The 25,413-nt window shown below is 42.5% G+C and overlaps 1 protein-coding gene across 3 annotated transcripts in view; it reads left to right on the forward strand.

The window, feature by feature from the left end:
- Positions 1 to 514: 514 nt before the first annotated feature.
- Positions 515 to 25,413, forward strand: part of LOC125025056 — a 26,056-nt gene continuing 1,157 nt past the window's right edge. The window contains exons 1-7 of one of the 3 annotated variants that reach the window (XM_047612938.1): positions 515 to 668; positions 20,903 to 20,998; positions 22,754 to 22,873; positions 23,464 to 23,604; positions 23,837 to 23,970; positions 24,234 to 24,387; positions 25,020 to 25,178. In XM_047612938.1, the coding sequence (XP_047468894.1) occupies positions 20,905 to 20,998; positions 22,754 to 22,873; positions 23,464 to 23,604; positions 23,837 to 23,970; positions 24,234 to 24,387; positions 25,020 to 25,178 (802 nt within the window). In that variant the 5' untranslated portion in view covers positions 515 to 668; positions 20,903 to 20,904. Of the gene's footprint in view, positions 669 to 930; positions 981 to 20,902; positions 20,999 to 22,753; positions 22,874 to 23,463; positions 23,605 to 23,836; positions 23,971 to 24,233; positions 24,388 to 25,019; positions 25,179 to 25,413 lie in introns of those variants that run through there. The other 2 variants (XM_047612937.1, XM_047612939.1) reach the window with 2 other exon arrangements.

Consider the following 25,413-nt stretch of genomic DNA (forward strand, 5'->3'; position numbering starts at 1 on the left):
ACTCTGCTTTCAATTTTGGGACTTCAGCGACGGAAGTAAGCATCCGCCCCCGATGTAGTGTATATAAACAATATATTATGTAGCGACCATAATGGAATGAAACAATGTATAAATGTGTTACAGGTCTCGGGATGCTACACAAAGGTTTTTATTAAACACATTGCACGCAAGCACACAGACACACACACACACACACACACACACACACACACACACACACACACACACACACACACACACACACACACACACACACACACACACACACACAAACACACACACACACACAAACACACACACAAACACACACACACACGAAAACACACACACACACATTCTACATCACATGCGCGTGTTAGAGCAGTATGCATACATTACGTAAATGTGTTCAGTGCGCACACGCATATGCAGACACATGCTCACACACACACACACACGCTGACACACATTATGTAAATGTGTTCAGTTAGCACAAGTGTACGCGCATGATAAATGCAATCGAAATGCCCCTCCCTTTGCTCTTCTCTTGTGTGACTCGCGTGTGAGCAGATGTGCCTGTACTTAGGAGGAGCATTAGCTTCTGCAGAATATCGATTGCTCTCGAAGCTGACCGGCTTGTTTTTACCAAAGCGTTTACAAAAGTTTACCAAAGTCGCTAACTGCTGAAGGTAATATAGTTCACGTATTTCCCGTGTTCTCAAAATTATCATTTGGGTGGAGTTAATATGAGATATACAGTTGTGCCCATGAATATATATATATATATATATATATATATATATATATATATATGTATATACATACATAAACACACACACACATATCTACCTTTATATATCTATAAACAAACGTACGCACGCACGGACACACTCAGGGACACGCACGCATGCATATATGCAGGCCACGTACACACTGTAAAATATATAGAGAGAGGACCTTTTGTACAATGGGTTGCAGGAGTAGTCATAGTTCTATGGCGGGTAAGCACTGAGTGCGAGGGACACGGGTCCGCCGACCAGCCCTGTGGAGGGCGGAAGGCTGGTGAAATTACCTGACCCCGGCGGGCACTGGACACGTTCTGAGAGGTCAAACAAGGTCAGATAAAATCGTCATCTAAGTCCTCGCTGAGTCGATGGCTCTCCACTGGACTTCGTGCCACATGACAAACAGCCACGCGGTCTATGTCAAATGGCTTATACAAATCGTGCTTATGTACACGGTATATTGCTCAACCACCTACTAACGCCTAGCCCTCGAGGAGCCTTAGATTTGCCTCAAGGGTGAAATGACCCAACTTGGCTGATCCTGACTTGCCGGTCATATCGTTCTCGCGTGCGTTGTCCCTGGTGCATCTTTGTGGCTGCTCGTCCTTGTCGTCCTCTTCGTCCTGGTCTTTGGTAACTCCGTACGTCCTCGACGTCCACCATATTTATGGCACTATTAAAAAATACGTTTTTCTCGCCAATTCAAGAAAAGGTGAAATCAGGCTAAGCACTAGCATAGCCATGAGACATTTCACCAAAATATAAAAGCATGAGCACAGCATTTTCCCAATTTTTTATTCATTTTCCAATGGGTTAAGCGTGTAGCTGGTTATTTATATGAATTTGCAGTTTTTAATGTTCGTTTTCACTTCATTTTCGTTTTTTTTTTTTTTTTTCATTTTGTGTTTTACTTTTACATGACAAGAAGAAAATTGGAGAGATATATGTTAGTAGTGATCCACAATGACCTGGCTTGAACTACCAACCGTCTCTGATAGATATGAGAGTAGATAAGGGAAACGACAACAGTGAGTGAGTGTGTGACCGACAGCGAGCGTGAATGAGAATGAAAGTAAGAGTGACCTCACACAGAGCGGAATGTATGGTAAACATGAAGATTAACATTCATTTTAACAATAATGCAATAACTAGCGATGCAATTTCAACTATAACATTAAATTCAACATATCATGATATGCGACAGAATGACGCACTAATGAACGGTGACGTGAAAAAAAAATATATTTGCAAGCTTTCTCGCAAGCAAATCTTCTCGGGGTTAGCAAATCTCCCGAGGTAGCCATGTCTAGCTGTGCATGCAGACTTCATCGACGGGGGGGGGGGGGGGGGTCTATACCCAAAAATACCGTACTATACGAAGCGACGAGCCAGGGAAATTTATAAATAATCCACTCTTTTCTGCGAATCTGTGATGAGCGCTCGTGACATGCCCTACGGGTATCTACCACGAATCACACTGTAGCGAGTGAAATGCTTCAGTTTCCCCTCGCATCCGCTGGCCGTAACCGATGAGGGTGCCCTCTGCGCGGCTGCGCAGGCAGATATCCGAAAATATCTATTACGCGCTACAATTATTGTATTATGTTAAATATTCCACATGCACGAGGGAAAACCCAAGACTGCACACGATTTTGCGCAAGGGAAAAAGGTGCTGTGGGTATAATTGCCAATGTGCGCTGATGTCACTGCGCAGGTGAAAACGCGCAGGGCACTAAACAATAGCGAAAGAACCGCCACTCAGGCCCGAGACTTCAGCGAAGTCAGAGAGAGAGACTTTTTTTTATATTATTGCTTTTTTGGAGCTATTCATAGTGCATTTATTTTATATTATTACCTTTTGTACTGTGAGGCGGTGGAACACGACATCGGGAACATCAGAAACGCCATATATATTAAGGTAATAGTTTTTATATTGGTTATGTTCATGTATGCTGTCACTCCTTCAGTAAAATACGGAACCCGTAACTTTGATTTTTTCTAGAACCCTTTTTATTTTGTATTTTATCAGTTTCAATATCTTATTTTTACTAGAATCTTTTATTTCATTTTATTTCATTTTATTTTATCGTGAATGGCCTTGGTTTTAAAATAGTTTAATTAAGTTTTACGTTAGTCTTTCGTTGGGTTCAATGGGATTTTATTGCTTCTTGTTTTACTTTAACTTTCATTTAATTTTTACGTTACTTTTGACAATTTTGATATTTATGTTTTACGTGAACTTGGGCCATATCATGATCAAGAAAGCAACACCTAAGATGGACATCTCTTAAGCCTAAATTAAATAAGGAAGAGGGCTACACGCTGCCACTTCAGTCCTTTCCTGCATTAATAAAAGGTGACGGATACTAAGAGATAAAAGTACAGTGAAACATGGTGAAAAGATCCGTAGAGTGTTCGCAAAAACATATATATATAGCCCAAAGAGCTAAGCAAACGCTACAGGCTATTTTTGGTGGCATCGGTGTTCAGGGGGCAGCTTTATTAGCTTTTGCTAGATATTTTAACTTTATTTTTAACTTTATTTGTGCTTTACAAATGTTGCTGTCGCCCGACGGACCATCGCAGGCTAGGGAGAGGTAGACATCAAGGTGGTGCTTTCTGCATTTTATGTACGTTTTGATTTTTTTGTGGCTAGTGTATGTTATATCTATTGTATTTGTAAGCCTTATGTTTTATTTTGTAAACGTTTATTTCGATTCTTAGTGCTTGTTTTATGTTTTATTTTGTGTGTTTTATGATCCGCTTTTGGGTCTAGTAAATGTTTTATTAATTCACTTTCAGTTTTGCAGATGCTTTCGGATTTGCTTTTTACATTTCATAAACGTTTTAGGATTTGTGTTTTTTCCAGTATTGTAGAGGTTTTAGTAGATGCCTCCGTTTTCTTTGTTTTGATTTATGTAACTTCAGTGTTTGTGTGTGTGTTTTGTGATTTTCGGAAACTTGCTTTGAACTTTGCAAGATAGACAAAGTGAATTTTCAGTGAAATCTGTGATTGTGTGTTGCAATATAAGGAATTATTATGCAACTTGAGGTGTGATACTGCTAACTGTTCGCATTAATAGAAAGTGAATTAGCATTTCGGTTGTGTGCTCGGAAGTTTTCAATGTACACTGTGAACTTTGACGGTACATCCAGCTGACTGTGGAACTCTTACGGTGATAGACAGTTGCTGACGCTACTTATTTTTACTGGGCGCGGCGCATTTTATCAGTATGGTGCGTGGGAGGCGAACTGGTCTTGAGGCGCCGGGTACTTCACAGGCTGCTGAAGAAGAGTATCAGGAGGCAGTGTCACAGGCGGAAGGCATACTTGAACCCGAGCTGACAATGTTTGAGGAACTTACGTCACAGATTTCCTTGCTAAAGACAGAGCTCGGCAACTGGCAGGAGAGGTATGCTCGGATGGAAAACAAGGCAGAAGAAGACAGGCGCAAATCAGCAGAACAGTTGAGAGTGCTGGAAGAGAGGAATGAAACACTCGAGGCAAGGTTAGAGCAAGACCGTCGTCGGAGGGAGGAAGCTTTACGTCAGGTAGAGAACGATAATGCCCAGCTGCGGGAAGCTGCCGAGATGGACCGTATGGAGCTCCGAGAAACAAGAACTGCACTTGAAATCCAAGCTCGGCACGATAGAGAAATGATGGCAGAGGCAAACAATTCTCTCAGGGAAGCTCTCCGTGCTATTACGCCAAGCCTATCCTCTAACATAACGCCTCAACAAACCCCTGTACCTGCTGAGAGGTCCATTCCACCTGACCGACCCCAACCTCAAATTATATTCAGTCATCAGGAACATATATCATCGGATCTACACACCAATCAACCTGCAGTGCCTCTTTCTGTGGTGGTTGAGAGGGAATCCATTCCTAAGTTCTCAGCCGAGACATCTGCATCAAAGCCTCTTCGCCGGAACCAGGAGGTTGAAGGCTGGATCCGCCAGATAGAAAATCTGTCTCGCCCATCTACTGAAGAGAATTTCATCAGGAATGCAAGAGCACACTGTAGAGGACCAGCCGATTTGATCATTAACAGCCCAGCATTTGATAGAATCACGTCATGGCCAGAATTCAAAGCAAAGCTGCGATTGAAGTTCCGCGGAACCTGCTCCTCTAGTGATTTCTTTCGCTTGCTCTATGAGAAGAGACTTGTGAGTGGACAAGCACCCCTAGATTTTTATGTGGATCTTGAGGGGGCTGTGTATCAAGGTGTCCGGGATCATCCTGAAGCTATCGGCGAACCAGATGAACTCATTAGAAGAGTATTCCTGCAAGGACTTCCTGGATGGTTACGGGAGATGTGCGCTCTCTCTGAAAATGGACCTCTGCAGCAGCTTATAGACACGGCTCAACGTGTATGGAATGCTCGTGTGGGAATCAGAGAGACAGATGAAGGCCCACCACGTCTATATCCATCAGGTGCACGTGCTGCAGGTCGAGTGGCTGCTATTGATGATAACACCTCATCCTTTCAACAAGCCCATATGTCTGCACCCCAGTTTCCACCTCGGCGACCACCACGTCATTCGGACCGGCCCCAAAGAAGACCTACGTGTTGGGCTTGTCAGCGTGAAGGTCACTTTCGTAGAGAGTGCCCCTTTCTTAATCTCCCAAGTGGAACGGGACCCGCCGCGCTGGGAGGACGCTCGAACTTGCAGGGTTCCAGAGTGCTACGCTCTGAACACAGAGCAGCAGACAGTCGGACAGAAGTTTAGTGGCAGACCAACGATTATGTTAGAAGTTGAGGGGCAGAGATTCCATACCTTTGTTGACACAGGAAGCCAGGTTACACTGCTGAAGAAGGAAGCCGTGGGACGTTTGTCATCTCGCAGAATGCATGTTGCGGCTAGAGGAATTAAAGGAGTCTCAGGGAAGGAACTTGCTGTGATGGAGGAAATGGATGTGGAGTTCTGGCTGAGACCGGGAAGAAAGCTCTACCATAGAGTTATGGTTGTGGATGGCCTTTCTTTTCCAGGGGATTTGCTGGTCGGTACAGACTTTTTGAGAAGGGTTGACCATAAGATTGTCCATAATGCACAGCCGCAGGAGGCATATTTACATCTTGATGGTATGGTTCATCCTATAAACTATGAAGCTGGAGAATCATTAGCACTGATATCATTCATTCAAAAGACAGTTCAGCATCCAGTAATCAGTCTTGCACCCAAAAGTAAGACAGTTTGTCCAGCCCATTCAGGAATCTACGTACCATGTAGTGTTTCTCCAAGTCTCAATAACAAGTCAGTGCTAATAACTGGAAATGTGTCAAAGCTAGAGGTGCCAAGGACTTTGGTGACTCCAGTGAAGGGAGTATGCTCCGTTTTTGTAGTCAACTTCGGTGCGAGACCAGTTAAACTTAAGAATGGAGCTCATTTTTGTACTGCCGAGGAAGTACATGTGCTGCCTAACTTTGACCATGATATGTCCCATAATCCTTCATCAACAGTGAACCTGTCTCCAGCTGTGAGTGATGAAGCAGTTACGACTGTAGAAGTTGAAGACCAACCAGAGGAAACACCCTTTACCTGGGATGATGATGATTTTGATACTATTCATGGTCTTCAGCTTACTGACCCTGGAGATGACTTAGCAGAGATTTGTCCAGTGTTGCCCCCAAGTGACACTGTTGCAAAGATTGATGCTGCTTTGCAGGAGAGTGCAATTGCTGAGGCGGCTTTGATTGAAGCAGATGGGGTAGAAGCAGCTTCTGAACCATCACTAGTACACCTTGACGCAGCAGAAAGAGAGCAGATAAAGCAGGTTCTCGCTAAATTTCCTTGTCTCTTTTCAGGTGATAAGACTCAAGTTGGTTTAGTTCCAGGAGTTACTCACAAAATTGTTACAGGTGACACGCAACCCATCTGTACTCGACAGTGGAGACTGCCGGAATCTGCTAAGCAGAAGATAAGAGAGGAGTGTGACCAGATGTTGCGTGCTGGAATCATAGAGCCCTCGACATCACCTTGGCTTTCGCCTGTAGTGCTTGTGAGAAAGAAGGATAATAGTGTGCGATTTTGTGTTGACTATCGGAACCTCAATGCCGTCACTGTTGCTGACTCCTATCCACTCCCCAGAATTGATGAGTTGATTGATGAACTGCGCGATACACAGGTATTTTCCCTCCTGGACAGCAGATCTGCTTATTGGTCTGTCCCTGTAGAGGCTACTGACAGGCCGAAAACCGCTTTCAGTGATGGCTATCGCCTTTTTCAGTTTCAGCGAATGCCATTTGGACTTTCTACTGCTCCCACAACTTTCCAGAGAACGATGAATGTAGTTCTTTCTCCAGTTCTTGGCAAACACACACTTGCGTACCTGGATGATGTTGTTGTGTATAGCCGGGACTTCACTTCTCATCTTGGCCAGCTTGAGGAAACACTGAAGCTTCTTGATTGCGCAGGCTTTAAATTGAACATGGTCAAGTGTGAGTTTGCTGTACGACAGTTTCGCTTCTTAGGTTTCAAGATTACCCCTGAAGGAATTTTGCCTGATCCAGAGAAAGTTAGAAGCATCAGAGAAATGCAACCACCACGCAATGCCAAGGGAGTACGACGATTCCTCGGGGCGACAGGTTTCTTTAGAAGGCATATTCATCAGTACGCGGCCATTGCAGCACCCCTTACGCAGCTCACCCGCAAAGACAAGCCATTTAGTTGGGGACAAAAAGAACAGGAGGCCTTTAACATCTTGAAAGAGAAGCTTGTGTCAGCACCAGTTTTACGTAAACCTCGTTTCGAAGATCATTTCGAAGTCCATACTGATGCTTCACAAACTGCTATTGGTGCCTGCCTTATGCAAAGAGACGCAGATGGTAATCCAGCCGCTATTGCGTATTTTTCCAGGAAACTTCGTGGACCAGAGACCAGGTATTCTGCAACTGATTCTGAAGCATTAGCAGTTGTAGAAGGAGTAAGAGCCTTTGATGCTTACATATATGGTCGTCAATTCACAGTGTATACGGATCATCAGCCCCTCACTTACATATTCACCCGGAAGACTAAAAGTTCTCGCATGACCAGGTGGGCTTGTGAACTTTCCCACTATCAATTCAAAATATTTTATAAACAGGGAATCCAACACCGTGTTCCTGATATGTTATCCCGCTCAGTGGCACAAATTGACCTTGCCAATGTTGACCCAACAACCATGCGTGAAGAGCAACTGAAAGACCCTCTTTGGCAAGAAGTCATCAACTATTTGGAGGAGAAGAACTTGCCCAAGAAGAAGATTCCACTTACTCTGGATGAGTTTACACTTCAAGACGGAGTTCTCTACCATCTTCGACAGTTTCCTGCACATGCTGTACATCAGCTTGTAGTACCAAAGGTTCTTCGTAAAGCTGCACTTAAGCTTGCTCACGACAGTTCATTTGCATCTCATCCGGGTATTTTCAGAACGTATCAGAAACTAAAGGATCTCTTCTATTTCCCCAATATGATGCGAGATGTGAAAGCTTATGTCACAGCTTGTTCAACATGTCAGCGACGGAAGGGAACACCACACAGGGCGCCACTAGCTACTGCTCCACAAGTATCTGCACCATTTGAGAAGGTTTCTGCTGACCTCGTTGATTGTGGACGATCAAGCAATGGGTTGAGGTATATACTCGTATTAATTGACCATCTTTCAAGGTACCTTCAGTTGATTCCTCTTCCATCTAAAGAAGCTGAGGTAGTAGCAGATGCTTACATTAGGGATTTTGTAACAATATTTGGTCCCCCACACCTTTTACAAACTGATGGTGGTTGTGAATTCACAAACAGATTATTCCAGCAGGTCTGCGGTATAGTGAAAACGAAGACTCATCTCACTACAGCATGTCATCCACAGGCAAATGGGATGGTGGAGCGTTCAAACAGGGTAGTTAAAGAAGCTCTTGCAACCTTGACAGAACGGCACCCTCTGGACTGGCACCAATATGTACCACAGGTTAGATTGGCACTGAATAGCGCATTCCACCGGTCCATAGGCAACCAACCTTTATATCTGCTTATGGGTCATCATGGTCACTTTCCAGTCGGCCTCTCCAATGAGGTCACCTTTGCATCAGATTCTGCAAAACGCTTTAGTGATGCGCTAGGAGAAACTCGTCACGTTGCCATTGAGACGTCCCGTCGTGCTCAAGAAACCTGGGCAAGACAATATAATAAGAGGGGAAGGAAAGCTCCCAAGATGGATGTGGGTACCTTAGTTCTTTACAGGAACTTCCGAAGACTAACTGGACCTCGGAGGACTCTTGGACCTCGTTGGGATGGCCCTGCCCGTATCCTGAAGCGTGTTGGACCAGTGACATATATCACCAGGGATGTGGATTCGCCGTATAAAGAGCGCAGGTTGCACGCTAATCAGATTAAGCCTTTCAGAACTTTAGAGGAATTAGTGTTTGTGGATTCGCCCAGTGAACAGAGTACCTCTGCTGAAGGTCTGTCTAGTGAACGGCAATATGATGACTCTGAAAGAGATCCGGACGAAGTGTTACTGTTGTCAGCTGTGCGCCCCAGATGAACGCAAAATACTTTCCTATGTACATATTTTGTTGTATATATTTATTTTATTTCGCACTTTATGATTTCCCTTTGTTTTAGTACCTGCTTTTCTTTTACTTTTGTGTTTTCCATCTTTTAGTCTTTAGCTTTTATTTCAGTCTTTTCGCTCGCTTTTAATTTCTTTTTCATTATCCTTTTGATACGTCTTAGCCCTATTCCATCTCTCTTTTACCCCCCCTTTTCCTCCTTTTTAACGTTTGTCTCTGTTTTATTTCCATTTCGTTACCCTTTATTCTTTTTATTTTCCTCTGTACATTTATGTTTTGTGTTTTACTTTTTGTACATTTAGTTTTACCTTTGTTTTATTTTATAGTTTTAAGTCTCGGGTCTGGTAATTGGTTTTTATGCTTTTGTTTTTATCTAGCATTTAGCCAATTTTATTTAGTTAAACGGGTTCTTGTTATTTTGCTTTAGGGGCCGGCTCAGTGGACATGCCCTCTATAATTACTATCCTTGAATATTCGCAGGTCCTGCCGATGCGTGGAAGCCGTCACAAGGGTTCTAGATTTCCAGGATGTCGTTCTGTCTAGTACTTCCAGATTGTGGTGGCTGTTACTTTCCCTTCTGCCAGCTGAACGTGCGCTGTAACAGGAGAGATAATGGTCTGTGCGTGACGAGAAATGAGGCTGGTTTGGCTTGCAGTTGGAGAAGAGTTGGGAGCGTGAATGGTCGTCTCGTCGCCGTCATCCCCGTGATGGTTTTGTCAAATTCTGCGCCAAATCGCCATAGGGAATGGGCGGGCCCGGAGCAGACCTAGGGATACATCCGAGACTCGAGGACGAGTGGAGGCGACGCCCCGACTATCACTCCCGGGCCATGGGAGGGGTTGTAGCGAGTGAAATGCTTCAGTTTCCCCTCGCATCCGCTGGCCGTAACCGATGAGGGTGCCCTCTGCGCGGCTGCGCAGGCAGATATCCGAAAATATCTATTACGCGCTACAATTATTGTATTATGTTAAATATTCCACATGCACGAGGGAAAACCCAAGACTGCACACGATTTTGCGCAAGGGAAAAAGGTGCTGTGGGTATAATTGCCAATGTGCGCTGATGTCACTGCGCAGGTGAAAACGCGCAGGGCACTAAACAATAGCGAAAGAACCGCCACTCAGGCCCGAGACTTCAGCGAAGTCAGAGAGAGAGACTTTTTTTTATATTATTGCTTTTTTGGAGCTATTCATAGTGCATTTATTTTATATTATTACCTTTTGTACTGTGAGGCGGTGGAACACGACATCGGGAACATCAGAAACGCCATATATATTAAGGTAATAGTTTTTATATTGGTTATGTTCATGTATGCTGTCACTCCTTCAGTAAAATACGGAACCCGTAACTTTGATTTTTTCTAGAACCCTTTTTATTTTGGGGATTGGGGCACAGGCAGACTACACAATACTACCTTTTACAACGACATCATTTACATGGTAACATCTGCTTTCAATTTTGGGATTTCACGGAGAGATCGCCCTGTAGTTATTAAACAATATATTATTAGCGTTGTGACATGTATAGTTTTACGTTGGGTTACACAGGTTTTTATTAACACATTTGTAGCTAACATTCATTTATTTACACACCAACTTTTGAATATACACCAACTACACAATCAATGATCACAAAACACACACACCAAAACACACATCTAACACAAATAAATAAGAAACACACAGCGCACACACCACGATAAACACAACAGGACGATTCTAAGCGATACATGTCCGTGTAGAGCATGTATGCATACATTACGTAATGTGTTCAGTGCAGAACCATATCAGACACATGCCCACACAGCAAGCAAACGCTGACAAAATAGTAATTTGTCAGTAGCATCAAGGTCGGCGCATGTATAATGCAATCGAATGCTTTTACTCTTCTCTTGTGTGACTCCTGTAGAGTTTGTGCTGTACTTAAGGATGCATTAGCTTCTGCGAACATCGATTGCTCGAAGTGACCGGGCTTGTTTTTACCAGGTTTACGTTTACAAAGTGGCTAGTGTGATGGTAATATATTAGTATTTCCTTGTTTTTATTTTGTGGAGTTATTTGAGATTCTTGTGCTGTTTTATGTTTTATATTATTAGTTATTATATGTTTTAGGATCATAAAATTTTTTATAATTTACACGTTGCCGCAGAACATGGCAAGATGCTTTCGGCCATGTTTTACACTGTAAAATTTTAGGTTTGGTGCTTTTGTCCCATATGGGTTGCAGGTTATTAGTAGTTGCTATGCGGTAACATCTGTTGCGAGGAAGGGTTCGGTACCAGCTGTTGGGGGGAGGTTGGTGAATTCTCCGGACGGCTGAACTTTGAGAGTCAACAAAGTCAGATAAATGTATCAAAGTTGCATGATCGATGGATTCCTGGTTCGTGCCAATAAAAGCACGTATCTATGCAAATGGGTTATATGCAAATCTTTGCATTAATGAAAGGTATATTACACTACTAATCGTAGCTCGAGGCTGAATTTGCTCAATGTACACTGGTGATCTTTGCGGTCATTCGTCTCGCTGTGCGTTGTCCCTGGTGATCTTGTCTGACGTCCTTGTCTTTTCGGCCTGGTCTTTTATCGTACGTCCTGACGTCGAGCGATATGGTCTATGAGAAAACCGTGTTCTCGCAATCAAGAAAAGGCTGAAATAGGCTATAGACTGCATAGCCATGGCATTTCAAAACATATGAAACCGATGATGACAATGTTTCGAATTATCACAGATTTCCATGGGTTAAAGCAGAGCTCGGTATATTAATTGCAGTTAAGTCGTTTTCACTCATTTCGTTTTTTATTTTTACAGGTACTAATGAAAGAAGGAAAATTGGAGAAATGAGATGTTAAGTAGATGATACAATGACAGGTTGAACACAACCGTCGTCGAAGAGAATGAAGTAGGTAGGAAACGAAAATGCAGCTGAGGGACGACAGCGAGCGTGAATCGAGAAAGTAAGAGTGACTTACACAAGCGGAATGTAGGTAAATGAAGGATAAGCATTCATTTCTAACATACTGCAATAACGCGAGCTATTTCACTAAAACATAAATTCAACATATCCATGTATGCGATCAGAATGACGCCACTAATTAACGTGACGTGAAAAATATATATTTGCAAGCTTTCCTGCAAGCATCTTCTCGTGGTGTTAGCAAATCTCCAGTTAGCCAGTCTATCTGCATCAAACTTCTCGCCGGAGACGGAGGTGGAGGTGGTTATCCCAAAGAAATCGTTACTATACGAAGCGAATTTCCAGGGCAAATTTATAATATCCATACTTATTTGCAAATTGATAGCCCGAAGACATGCAACGGTACTACAGAACACCGATCGCTTGGGATTTTACCAGCGACTTCAAGAGGGTGAGAAGGTTGTGATTAATAAGTGAATAACGATTCTAGCTTAAACCTTAGTCCTACATTATTTAACGGACATACTTCAAGGTCACCTGACTCAAAAGTTGCCGATCGTACGAATAACTTCGGTAATACTTGTAGCTACTATCTATTAGGCGATTCATGCAACCCCGGGTTATATCAGGCATCCCTTGACACTCTGATATGGGGAAGATTCTAACGCTATGATCAAAATAATAAATGTATATAAAATCGCGTTACAAGCTCCGTTCCAGCGAATGTCGAAAGGGAAGACTCCAACCAGGCAAGTCCTGGTGACCATGAAAGGTGCCCCAACCACTACCCTTGATCTGGGTAACTGGGGCATCTACAACCTTCAAACGTATGTCCCTGAACCACTTCGGTGTTTCAAGTGCCAGAAATACGGTCACTACCAGGCTAAATGTACAGCTAAGCCTAAATGTGGTGTCTGTAGCAAGGCATACAACATAGAGGTATGCTTTAAGCCTTAAGGCATACAAGCTTAAGGCTTGCTCTGTCAGGAAAGAGGTGGCCCTCAGGCAACAAGAGGTTGTTCAAAAGCGACCAGACTTTGTTCCTGCCCCCCCCCCCTCTCCAGGCACCCATGTCTGGGGAAAGAATAAAAGCGAAAAAGCCTCCCGACCTTCTAAGAGGAAGGAAGCCGTCCCCCAGCCGACTCCGGATGTCTCCAACAAAAAGGAGTACCGACAATGCCAAAGGTGCAGAAAAAGAACCAAAGGAATAAAGGTTCTAAGAGCACCACTAAAACCTCCCCAACAGATGATCATCTCCTCTTTGACGAGGAAGATATGACTCTCCTGTTGACTGCTGTAGTCTCAGCAGTAGCAACACCCTTGGGGAGGTCGAGTGAAGAGGCCGAGAAGGCAGTCACACTCGCCATGATGGCAATGATCCAGACTATCGCAGCACTGAAGGGAAGAAAGCTGGAGAGAACAAAGCCAGCCCCACCCTCACCCCAGTACGAGACTCCCCTACCCACTCCAACCCAGGCCATGCCTTGCCTTCACAGGCAGAGCCAAAACAGGCTGAATCTGTGCAGCCAGAGCACGCTGAGCTTGCCCAGGCAAGGCCAGCAAAGAAAAAGACACAGAAAAAGCCTGAGAGGAAAGCCAAACTAACTAAAGTCAGAGCTACAAAAGGCTCTCCACCCCCCAGTGGACCTAAGGATAGCCTGACAACAGACGAGGAGCCCTCAACCAGAGAGGACTTCGCAATGGAGTTGTCAGACTCCGACTCTCAATCCAAATCCGACGATGTCTCTGATGTAACTATCACTGAGTAACATCATGACACACCGCCTATGCATCCTACAGTGGAACATCAATGGCTTCTCCACAAGAAACGCCATTCTCCAAGTAGTAGTGCGATCAAGTAACACTTACATTGTCATGTTCCAGGAGTCATTAACAGTGGATACTGTTTGCTTCTCGGGTATCATGTTTTCACACTATCACAAACAACTGGCAAGAGTGGCTTGATCACCCTTGTGAGAGCAACAATCCCCTGCTCCGCAATAGCCGATGCATCGCACTCTGGAGATGATGTTGAATCTCTTGCCGTCGAGATTCACCTGGCCGGGAGGCCCCTCAAACTGTACAACGTGTACAGCCGGCCAGGCTGTAGAAGCTTAGATATCAGCCAGGTCTGTGCTTCTGCTGCACACAACCGAGTGATCATAGGGGGAGACTTCAATGCACATCACCCTATCCTGGCTCCCTGCGGGGCACTGGATGCAGCTGGCTGTCACATAGCCAATGTGCCAACACATGTCAGAAGAGGGGTTCTAGACCTCTTCCTGGCCACTGCAACTCTGGTGGAGAGGATTAGCTGGTGTGTCGATGAGACCGTCACAAGTGACCATTACGGCACTGTAACTACCCTCATGGATGCTGGCCCAGCCCAAATCCTACGACTGAATCCAAGATGGAAAACAGACAAGGCCAACTAGCAGCCGTTTCAGAATGCCTTGGCCCACTGAGATGCAATGAACCCCCACTAAGTGCTCGAAGCCAGACTTCTAAACAAAATTAATGAAGCAGCCTCACTGACCTTACCCATAACTCGGCCTGGGTCCAGAAGTCACAAAGACGCCTGGTACTTCAACAATGAGATCAGGGAGGTCAACCACAGAGTGAACATGTGCCGAAAACTATTCCGAAGGCAAAGAACCCCTGACAACTTAGCCCTGCTAAGGGAGGCTGTTTTAGGGATATCAAGGAAACTGCCAACAAAGTCAGGCAAGAAAAGTAGCTGGAATGGTGTGAGTCCTTTGACCACCAAATCACCCTTTCAGAGATGTGGCAACGGGTCATGCGAGCTACCAGCCGCTCAGCCCCAAGGTGCATGCATCATGACCCCCTTGCAGAGGCAAACAGACTGGCGCACGAGTTCTCTGCGAAAACAACCAGACAGACTTGCTCAGATCAGAGAAAGGGCAGCCGAAACCCAATAACTCAGATGTTATCTTTTCTCTGAGGGAACTAAGAAAAGCCCCGGGCTCTGATGGGATCTCGTACCCCATTATCTCCTACCTAGGACTAGCAGGTGAGCTTGCACTCTTTCAACTCATCAACAAGTCCTGGGAAACTTCCGCTCTACCCCAGAGTTAGAAGAGGGCTACCATAGTTCCCATCCCAAAACCAAAGGAGCCAGGGAAGGACTGCCACATCTCTCTCCCCAGCTGCTTGGCCAAGATGGCCGAGAGGATGGTACTAAACCGGCTCCAATGGAAAATGGGACCCTCACACGAACACCTCCATGGGTTCACAAGGGGCATGAGCACAGCACACAGCATAGCCACCTTCTTAAGCACAATCAGCATGGGCCCAGCTGTGGTAGTATTCCTTGACCTGGAGAAGGCTTTTGAACTAGCAAGTCCTCTTGCCATTCAGGAAAGCCTGATCCAGAAGGGAATCAGAGGAAAGCTCTTGGCTTGGATAGGTGACTACTTCAGGAACAGGACTGCCAAAGTCAAATTTCAGGGTCACCTATCACAGCACATGCCCCTATTTAACACTTTAATGTCCTGCATCCTCAACATAAACCTCCCAGTTGGGTGCAAGATCATCTCGTATGCAGACGATCTCGCTATCACCTCCACTGGACCATACAGCCAGAATAAAACCCAGCGTTGTCTGGACCTTTTGTCCGAGGAGTGTTGTAGGACAGGACTAAAGATCTCTGCAGCCAAATCCAAAGCCATGGCTCTGAGACAGAGCGTTCAAGGCACAAGTCTGAAAATCCAGGGATTGGAATTGGAATGGGTCCAGGACTACCTATACCTTGGGGTAAGGATAGACCGGACCCTGGTCGACCGCACCAAAGCAAGACTGTCTGTCATGAGAGCAATGACTGGGAGACGCATAGGAGCCAGACACAAAGTACTAAGATCATTCTATGTACATGCTGTCCGGCCAGTTGTGGACTATGCCTCAGTCGCTCTAATTGCCGCCAAGAAAAAGTACACAGACAAATTGGAGACAGTCCAAAATGAAGCTGCCAGGATCATTCTGGGTGCCCCGAAGTGGATGAAGGTCCTCAACCTCCTGATGGGGGCAAACCTTCTCCCCCTGGACTCACGAATCGATCTAATGGCAACACAATTCCTGTCAAAGGTCATCCAGGCTCCCAGGAACACAAGCCTAAGACAAAAATTAGTCAGATGCCTAGAACAAGACAATGAGCTTTTTGCAATAAACTCCTTGATGTCTCACACAGCCAGGGTGTTGATACACTATCAGCTCAAAGAACAGCTTCTTGTTAAGGGCATGGACTCCCCCCACCCTGACTTTATCGAAGCCCCGCCGTGGGCACAAACCTTGATAGAGTTCAATATAATGAGGCTGTCAATGAAAAAGAACCTATACCCCATGCCTAGTCTAAAGGCAGAAGCCCAGAGGGTCATTGCAGCCATCACTCCTCCGGGTAGTAGAACATACTTCATGGATGGATCGGTCGATCCCTTGAGCCACACTGCAGGCACTGGCTTTGCAGCAAGGGATGCCACATAATCCATGAGGGTAACAGATAACGCCTCCTCGCTACAGGCAGAGGCAGTTGCAATCATGGGAGCCCTAGCCCACGCGTCCCTAAGGGAAGGACACGTGGTCATACACACAGACTCCAGGGCAGCCATTGACTGTCTTTAGCACAGCTCACCCACAGACAACATCTACTTACTGACCACGATTCTTACAATGGCACAAAGAATTCTTGCTCAGGGTAGAAGAATAATCATCAACTGGGTCCCAAGCCACATCGGCATCAGAGGGAACGAGCTTGCTGACACACTAGCCGTCGCTAGCAGGGGTATGCCCCCAAATCCCATGACAATAAAACCAAGCCGAAAATTACTTAAAGAAAAGTGTGCCTTGGTCGGCCGCTCCTTCCTCCTGCAGCTTCACAGAGAGGAAACGAGATCCTCCCCCTCGTCCAGCTGGTACTCAGACGCCACAGGCTATGAACCACTGGCACTCTCTGAAATAATCAACAGAGGTACCGGTACGGTCATTCTTCATAGAATGCGCCCAGGTTACCACTGTGCATGGCAGATTATAGAAACAATAGACCGTGAAGAGAGGTGTTGAATGCACTGCGCCAAACCGAACGCCACACTAGTACATTTTTTAGAGAATTGTGAGCATACACAATTCCTGAGACAGGGACCGCCTACAACACTACAACTAATTATTCACCTATGGGCGTGTGTTTATGAGAAAATTACCCTTTTCATGCCTTGAGTCAGATGTAAAAAATAAAAGAAAATGTTGGTTACAGTAATAATACCAGCTTATATTTCATATGTCCACAAGTGTTTGTGCTCTCCAAAACAATTGTGAAATACAGCCGCTGCTGAGCAGACTGTTAAAGAACGGTTGATATCGGTACAACCGTTTATAAACTAAGTTTGTACATTCAGTATGTTTTATATATATTTTTTACACCAAAGTGACACGTCGCACGAGACATGCCACGTGGCACACCATTTGAAAACGAACATCCGGAAATATGTGAAACCTTTCACACAGAAGTGGCGTGGTATGTCGCATGTGCCACGTGCGACCTGCCACCTCTGACAGTATGTGAGAATGTAACGGAGCTTTTATATCTAATAAGTTTTAGCCAAGGTAATATTAAAATGTTAAAGTCAAATACCATATCTTTAAAAAAATTACAACTTTTGGATGTATGGGATACAGAGAGTAGTTTTGAAGTGTCTAGCCAGATTTCCGCTAAACGTATTTGACTGCACCGCCCAGTGAGCGAGACTTCGATAAGAGGGTCAGCACGGGCATTCATGCAAGAGGAAACAAATCGATGTGTACCTATCCTCGTGTACAGCTATGCCTCTTCCAGACAAAGAATCAATCAACATTTGTACAAACTGTGGAGAAATACAAATGTTTGCATGATATCAATACTCTCCATTGTAGAATCATAATTCATCGTACAAGTGTTTTCAAGATATATTCAATGCTTTGTTTCGTATTTTGTATCAGTGATATCATGGTCCAATTCATTCAAGTACAAAGTTGCTGCTTCCTCTGCCCAAAGAAGCCGGGTGTACCAGGTATGAGTACAAACAACTGTACATTGATGTGCAGTATTTTCAGCTCAGGAGTCACCCTAAACGCACCCTCATACACCCTGGACTGAGAGAGCTGGGGGTACAGGAGCAAGTTTGCCTCAGATTCTGCCCCAAAGTCACCCATTTTATTCCTCCAAACGACAGATTGATGATTGTCCAAAGATTACTTAGGAATTAGGACAACAATAACATTGTAATTTTCTGATTATGCCATTTTGTGAACCGAGTGAAAATGGCCTGACACGCGTCACGTGCAACCTTAGTCTGAAATCACTGTGCTACGTGTCACTTATCACCTGCCATTTGCCACGTGCGACGATCTACCTTTGTGTGAAAGCGGCCAAACAAACGTATTTCATTTCAAGGGCCATGGATGACAAGAATACATGCCTAGTACACTGTAATTCCAATGCCTTTTCTTCGGGGTTACATACACACCAAGAAATCCAATAGGAGTAAGAACACGTACACGTATATCAATAGTACGCTTGTGGCTGAACCAAGCGACCGCGTGAAATTCTAATTAGGGGATGAACAGCGTTGTTTCGAACTGTCCACGTGGGCAAAACACATGCAGTCTGTGCTTTTGTTTGTAAATGTGTTTTTAGGAATCATGTTGGGAAGTATTCAGCGGTATGCGTAGGTACACTAAACAATTACCATAATTTTAAAAATATGTATATAGAAGGATATCACTTCATTATACAAACCTATAAAAACCGCATTATCAGTCATTTACCAGTTACGAATGCCGTTAATGGCCGACATCGATTAAGCTTGTTTCCAATACTTGTTTGGAGTATCATATAATCAACGAACAATCACTTGAATCGGACTAGGGGTCAAGGAAAATGGATAGTGGGAAAACAAAAAACAAAGAAAAACCTTACTCATCGTCAACAAAAAAAGGGGTTTGTTTACATTCCCAAATGCAATCGCAAGGCAGCAAGCGAACGATTTTTCTCTGAGAGTCACAGGAATTGGGGCTGCTCTCGCCCCCCCCCCCCCCCCCCATCCCTTGCTCGTCATTGTCGTGGGGCTTCGTAGACAGAGACCGATCAGCCCTGCCTTGGACCTCAGCCCTCGCCTCAACCCATCGTCAACTCATCTTTACCCTTTTCGCTACAATATTTGATCATAATGCTATATTTATGGGCTTCGTCCCCACACTACGGCCAATGACCTTAGATGTTGAAAATGTTCAATAATGTTTTCATATCAAAACTTGTTCTTATGTGTTGAAATAGTCTTTAGTTTATTAATTTCGTTTTTTTTTTTTTTTTGTCCTGTCTCACCTGCTTCATCTTTTCTTTGATGTTTGGTAGGATTATTTTTAATTATTCTTTTATTTTTATTAGTAGTAGTACAGTGAGAACACGACGATAATCATAGTATCAATATTGATAACAAAAGTATCGATGTTAAAAACACTATAACAATAAATACACTAATTGATTAATAACACAAACCCAAGGAAAAAGAAAACGGAGCTACAACTTTATTAGATGTTTTCCATATATATATATTTTTTATTTGTTAGATTTTGCTGAAATTGAGAGTAAATTATGAAACAATTTATTTCATGTTTGTTCCCTGTTCAAGATTTTTGTCTCGGTTAATGTTCTGGTAAATTCACGGTCAGCTCTAAGACACAAGGTGTTTTTCTTCGTATTTTATCCATGATGAGAACCTTTTTTTGTGTATATTTTAACATGTGTTAGTTCACCGTGCTCGGGTAGCCCTTGTAATAACCATTTATTCCAAACATATACCTGTAAAGTATATGTTGTGCTCACGTTCATTTTTTTATATTACTCGGAACACCTGCTTTTATTGTAGAGAGAGAGAGAGAGAAAAAACAACAAGTTTCGGTTTATTTTCATCATTTTTTCTCTCTCTTCAAAGTTTGTTCAATTTTCCTCGGAATAAAGCATAAAAGTCGTTATTTTTTCGATATGAATGTTTTTAGATCTCTTTAACTTCAAGAACAGAAATAAAATATGTTTTGTAGGCTTTTTATCTTCATGAAATAATGTTAGAATAGAGATGTACATAATATTAAACTATAATATTAACATAATATATATTTATGTTTTATTGTTTCGTCTGTTTAGACTTCGAAAGTAAGTACTAAGTTAGACTACAAGTAATAGTATAGTAATAATAATAACTAGGACGTACAGAAAATTAACTCGTAACTTTCGAGTGAAAGAGAAAAACAATAACATAAACCCGTATTCTTTTCCGTATCTAAAACCTATCATCTGGAAACGAACGTAGAAGAATAAAAATTATTCGAGTGAGGTAAAAATGACTTACGTCCGTATCCTTTACCTGGAAACGAAAAATTAAAATTAAAGTCGTATTTTTTGTTTGTATCTAAAACACATTATCTGGAAACGAGAGTACATAAACAAAAAAAAGAAAAAAAAACATGATTCGAGTGAGGTAAAAATAGCTTAAGCCCGTATCCTTTTCTCTATCTAAAACACATTATCTGAAGAAAAAAAAATGATTAAACCCACATTTTTTTCTGTATCTAAAACACATTATCTGAAACAAGTAGATAAATATATAAACAATGATTTCTCTTTTTCGCTAGCAATGTACAGGATGGTGAAGGTCTCTCTGACGGTGCTCGGATGTGTGCTTGTTGGTACGACGTTATCAGCTTACGTACAGCTATTCGGTTCTGTGGGTGAGTTATTTAGAAGCTTATTTTTCTTTCATTTTACGGGCCGCGGGCGTGTGTGTATGCGTCTGTGTGTTTGTGTGTGTGACAGAGAGAGAAATAGATTGTATAAATGTGTGTGTACAAGTGTGTGTGGGAGAGAGAGATTGCATAAGTGTGTATGTGTGTGTGTGAGATTGTGTAAATGTGTTTGTGTGGGGCGATAAACCTTTGGTTGAGAACCCCTGGTATAAGCATTATTAAAATTCATTAGGAATGAAATTGGAATATATATATATATATATATATATATATATATATATATATACATATACATACATGGTGTGAGACCTGGACACTGAACAGTGCTCTGAAGGCCCGTCTTGACTCCTTTGGTACTAAGTGTCTTCGCAGAATCATGGGGTATACCTGGAGGGACCATGTGTCCAATCAGAGGATACTCCATGCGACTGATTCAAGACCTATTACCAGTCTGATACGAGAGCGCCAACTTCAGCTATATGGGCACGTGGCTCGTTTTCCTGAGGAAGATCCGGCTTATAGGGTCATCTCCGAAAGGGTTGACCCAGGCTGGAGAAGATCAAGGGGAAGGCCACGGAACTCTTGGCTGAAGCAAGTCGATCAGAAATGCCAAGATGTGCTGGGAGTGGGAAGGAATGCTGCATGGAGGCTTGCTCGGAGGGACCCCAGGAGGTGGAGGCAAAGGTTGGGCGCGGCAAAGCGCAGCCATGCGTATGCCCCCTTATGATGATGATGATATACATATATATACACATATATGTACACATATGTGTGTGTGTGTGTGTGTGTGTGTGTGTGTGTGCGTGTAAAGGTGTAAGTATGTGGGACTGTGTGTGCCCCCAACCTCACGCACGTACAGTCGCATGTGTGTAATTGTGTGTGTACGTATTTGTATCTGCTCGCGTACATGTATGTCCCTGCCACCACATGTAGTTTCAAGTGTTCACTGCAGGTTTTCATAATAAAACAAAATGCTACACGAGTGTTTTTCCAGGTGTCCTTGCTAAACAGGGATACAAAAAAATAATAATATGATAAATCAATATATAAGCACACACAAATAATTTTGTTTCTTATATATTTTTTCTATGTTGGTCGTAAGCATCACACAAAAAATAAATAATTCGACAGTGTATGATGTCACGTCAACTGAATAACACCATACACGGACTACTTGATGAAATATATGATTTCATCAAGTTCTGCCTAAATTCCGGGACAAAAAAAAATAAAATAAAAAAAATAATAAAAAAATAAAACGAAAAGGACAATTTTAGATGCATCAATTTCCTGTGGAATAACAGTATCTGGAATACCAGTTTGGACTGAAAAAAAAAGTATATAATTCGTATCTCTGCATAGTGAAAACTCAAAAGCTAATTTGATCACACAACGTTCCTTCCTCAGTACACTAAGACGCTTTCTTACGCCTGAGTTACGATTCATTATTGAATCCCTTAATAACACAAACAGCATTCGAAGATCCGCTTTGAACCAGAAACCCACACAACACAACACACAACAGCGCACGTCGTATATCATGTGGCAGATGTACGCAGTCACATTCTAATTCGATCGTGTATTCCACAACAATGTAGATAGCGGGAAGGGGCTATCGAAATAGTTGCATAAACCCTTTCTACATTGGGTATATGATCCTATGAATTGGTTGGAATATAAAGAGTGCTTGGATCGTTATAATTTAAAAGGACATTATAAGCTATGCCTTCACCACCGCAGACCTGCCTCTATGGATGCTTCAAGCGCAGTCGAGCGCTCTGTTCCTCGCCCTCGCCTTCATCGCCTTCTCCAGCGCCTGCTCCTTGGCGTCGGATCTGTTTAAGACCGGCTCGTCTGCCTGTGAGTAGTTTTAGGCAAGGTGTGTGTATATATATAGATATATATATATATATATATATATATAAATATATATATATACATATATATATACACACACATATATATATATATACACACACATATATATGTATATATATGGATATATATATATATATATATATATATATGCATACATATATTTACATATATATATTTGTATGTATGTATATGTATATATATATATTATATATATATGTATGTCTGTGTGTATATGTTATTTATTCATTCAAAATCTACCGCGTCAACATCTAAGGTCAGCATTGGGGACCCCACCCTATAATACTTTAAGACTCAGAAAAAAATACACGGATCCGTATTTACCAAACTAATACATTTTTCCTTGAAGACATGGCTTCAGAGTATATCATTAACACGAATACTAACGAATAATTCCCCCCTCAAGGCTTCGCGACCCAAAGGTTGGGAACCACTACTCTCAAGCAATAACTCATTTCTATCTGATTTATAACTTTAAAGAAAAGAAAATACATTGAATGCAACAAAAATACATAATATTAGCTACAGTAATATCTGCAATTACTCACACTCAGACAAACCGCGGAGTGACATCATGATCGACCTGCTGAACAATAAGTTGGCGGTGAGCTTTCTCTATTCTGCTTGTTGGATCCCCATTCTGCTCTTTCTTGCAAGCATCCAGGTCGACGGATTACTGGAAGACTATGACACATGTAAGATTTATTCAGTAGGTCTGTTTTTTTTTCCAATGCTATTTAGTCTTAGAAAAGAAATTTGTATTTTTCTGTTTTTTTTTCCCCCGCTCTTTCCCTTTTGCTAATCAATCCTCCCGAGCTATTTCACTCACAATCTCACTCGCAACGAAAAGATTTCCACACTGTTTATAAATGAAATAAAAAGTCGATAAACGAGAGAAAAAATACATTTTAATTATTATTTTCTTAGTGCCTTTTGCAGCTGAAATCATCATCAGATATCACTGTGGTTTCTTGAGGCACATCCCAGCCACCTTTATCCAGACTCTCGCCTTGTCTGCTCTCGTTTTGCCCAAATATAAAGTCGGGTCCACAAATTCTGCGGTACGTAGAAGAGATGTGTGTGCGTGCGTGCGTGTATGTGTGTGTATTTTTATGTGTGTGTGTTTGCGTGTATGTGTGTGTGCTTGCATGTATGTGTGTGTGTGCGTGCGTGTGTGTGTGTAATCTACCTACTTATATACGTAGATCTGCAACATGTAATAACAAAAAAGAGAGACTGGTGAACCTTTCAGGACACATGGAAACATCCGTCCACGATTCCCCATCACCCAAAAACAAATATGAACGCAAGACTTCTTCTACAGATCCCCGAGATGGACAGCTACCGGAGAGTGATGATGAAAATGGCCCTCTTCTTGCCAATTGCATCTCGCCTAATTTTACATATCTTTGCGTTGCCCGAGACCGCTAGCTTTCGACGTATTTACCTTAGACAATCGCTGCCCTTTTGCACATCTGGTAAGTTCGATAGTGTGTTTTTTTATGATTATAGTTAGTGGTTGGTAACTGTATGTAATTAAGTCTTATTGTTTGTGTGACATACGATACAAACGATCATGGTTATAGTTGATGATGATAATGAAGATAATGGTTATAATAATATTTTTTTATAATCATAATAAGTAGGATACTACATGTAATAAATTATAACAAAAATAATAATAATTATAAAAGTAATAGCACTAATAGTAAAAACAGTAATAATAATAATAATAATAATAGAAATAATAATGATAATGATAATACTAATAACAATGATAGAAATAATAATAACAACAACAATAATAACAATGATAATAATAATAATAATAGTAAAAGTAATGATAATCATCATCATCATCATCATCATCATCATCATCATCACCATCATAATCATAATAATAATAATAATAATAATAATAATCAGTAAAAATGAAAATAATAATAATAATAATAATAGTAATAATAATAATCACCATCATCATCATTATAATAATAATAATAATAATAATAATAAAAATAATAAAAATAACAATAATAATAATCATAACAACAACGACAACACTATTATGAATAGCAACAACAACAGTACTAATTTATACGAATTCCAGTGTTGTTCTGCGATGTGGAGATTGATTCAGCGTATCTGGAAGTGGAACGCTATGAGATGTTCGTCACCATGATGCTCTGCCTGATCTACGCGTCGATCCACTTGCCTCCGTATCTCGAGCGAAGCTTCCCTTACCTCACTCAGCAATTGCAGGAAAATGGTAAGTGTAGGTACATTGAGGGAGAGATAGAGGTTTAGAGAAGGATAGGAGAAGGGGAAAAAGGGGAGGGAGGTGGAGAAGGGGGACGGGAGAGATAGAGAAGGAAACGGGGAGAGTTAGACAGGGGAGAAGGAGAGGGGTAGGGGGGGAAATAGAAAGGGGATAGGGAGAGAGAGAAGAGGTGGAGAGTTAATAGAGGCTGGGAGGAGATGGGGAGGGGTAGTGGGTGAAAGGA

Source organism: Penaeus chinensis, chromosome 4 (genome assembly GCF_019202785.1).
Source record: "Penaeus chinensis breed Huanghai No. 1 chromosome 4, ASM1920278v2, whole genome shotgun sequence".
NCBI classification, from domain to species: Eukaryota; Metazoa; Arthropoda; class Malacostraca; order Decapoda; family Penaeidae; genus Penaeus; species Penaeus chinensis.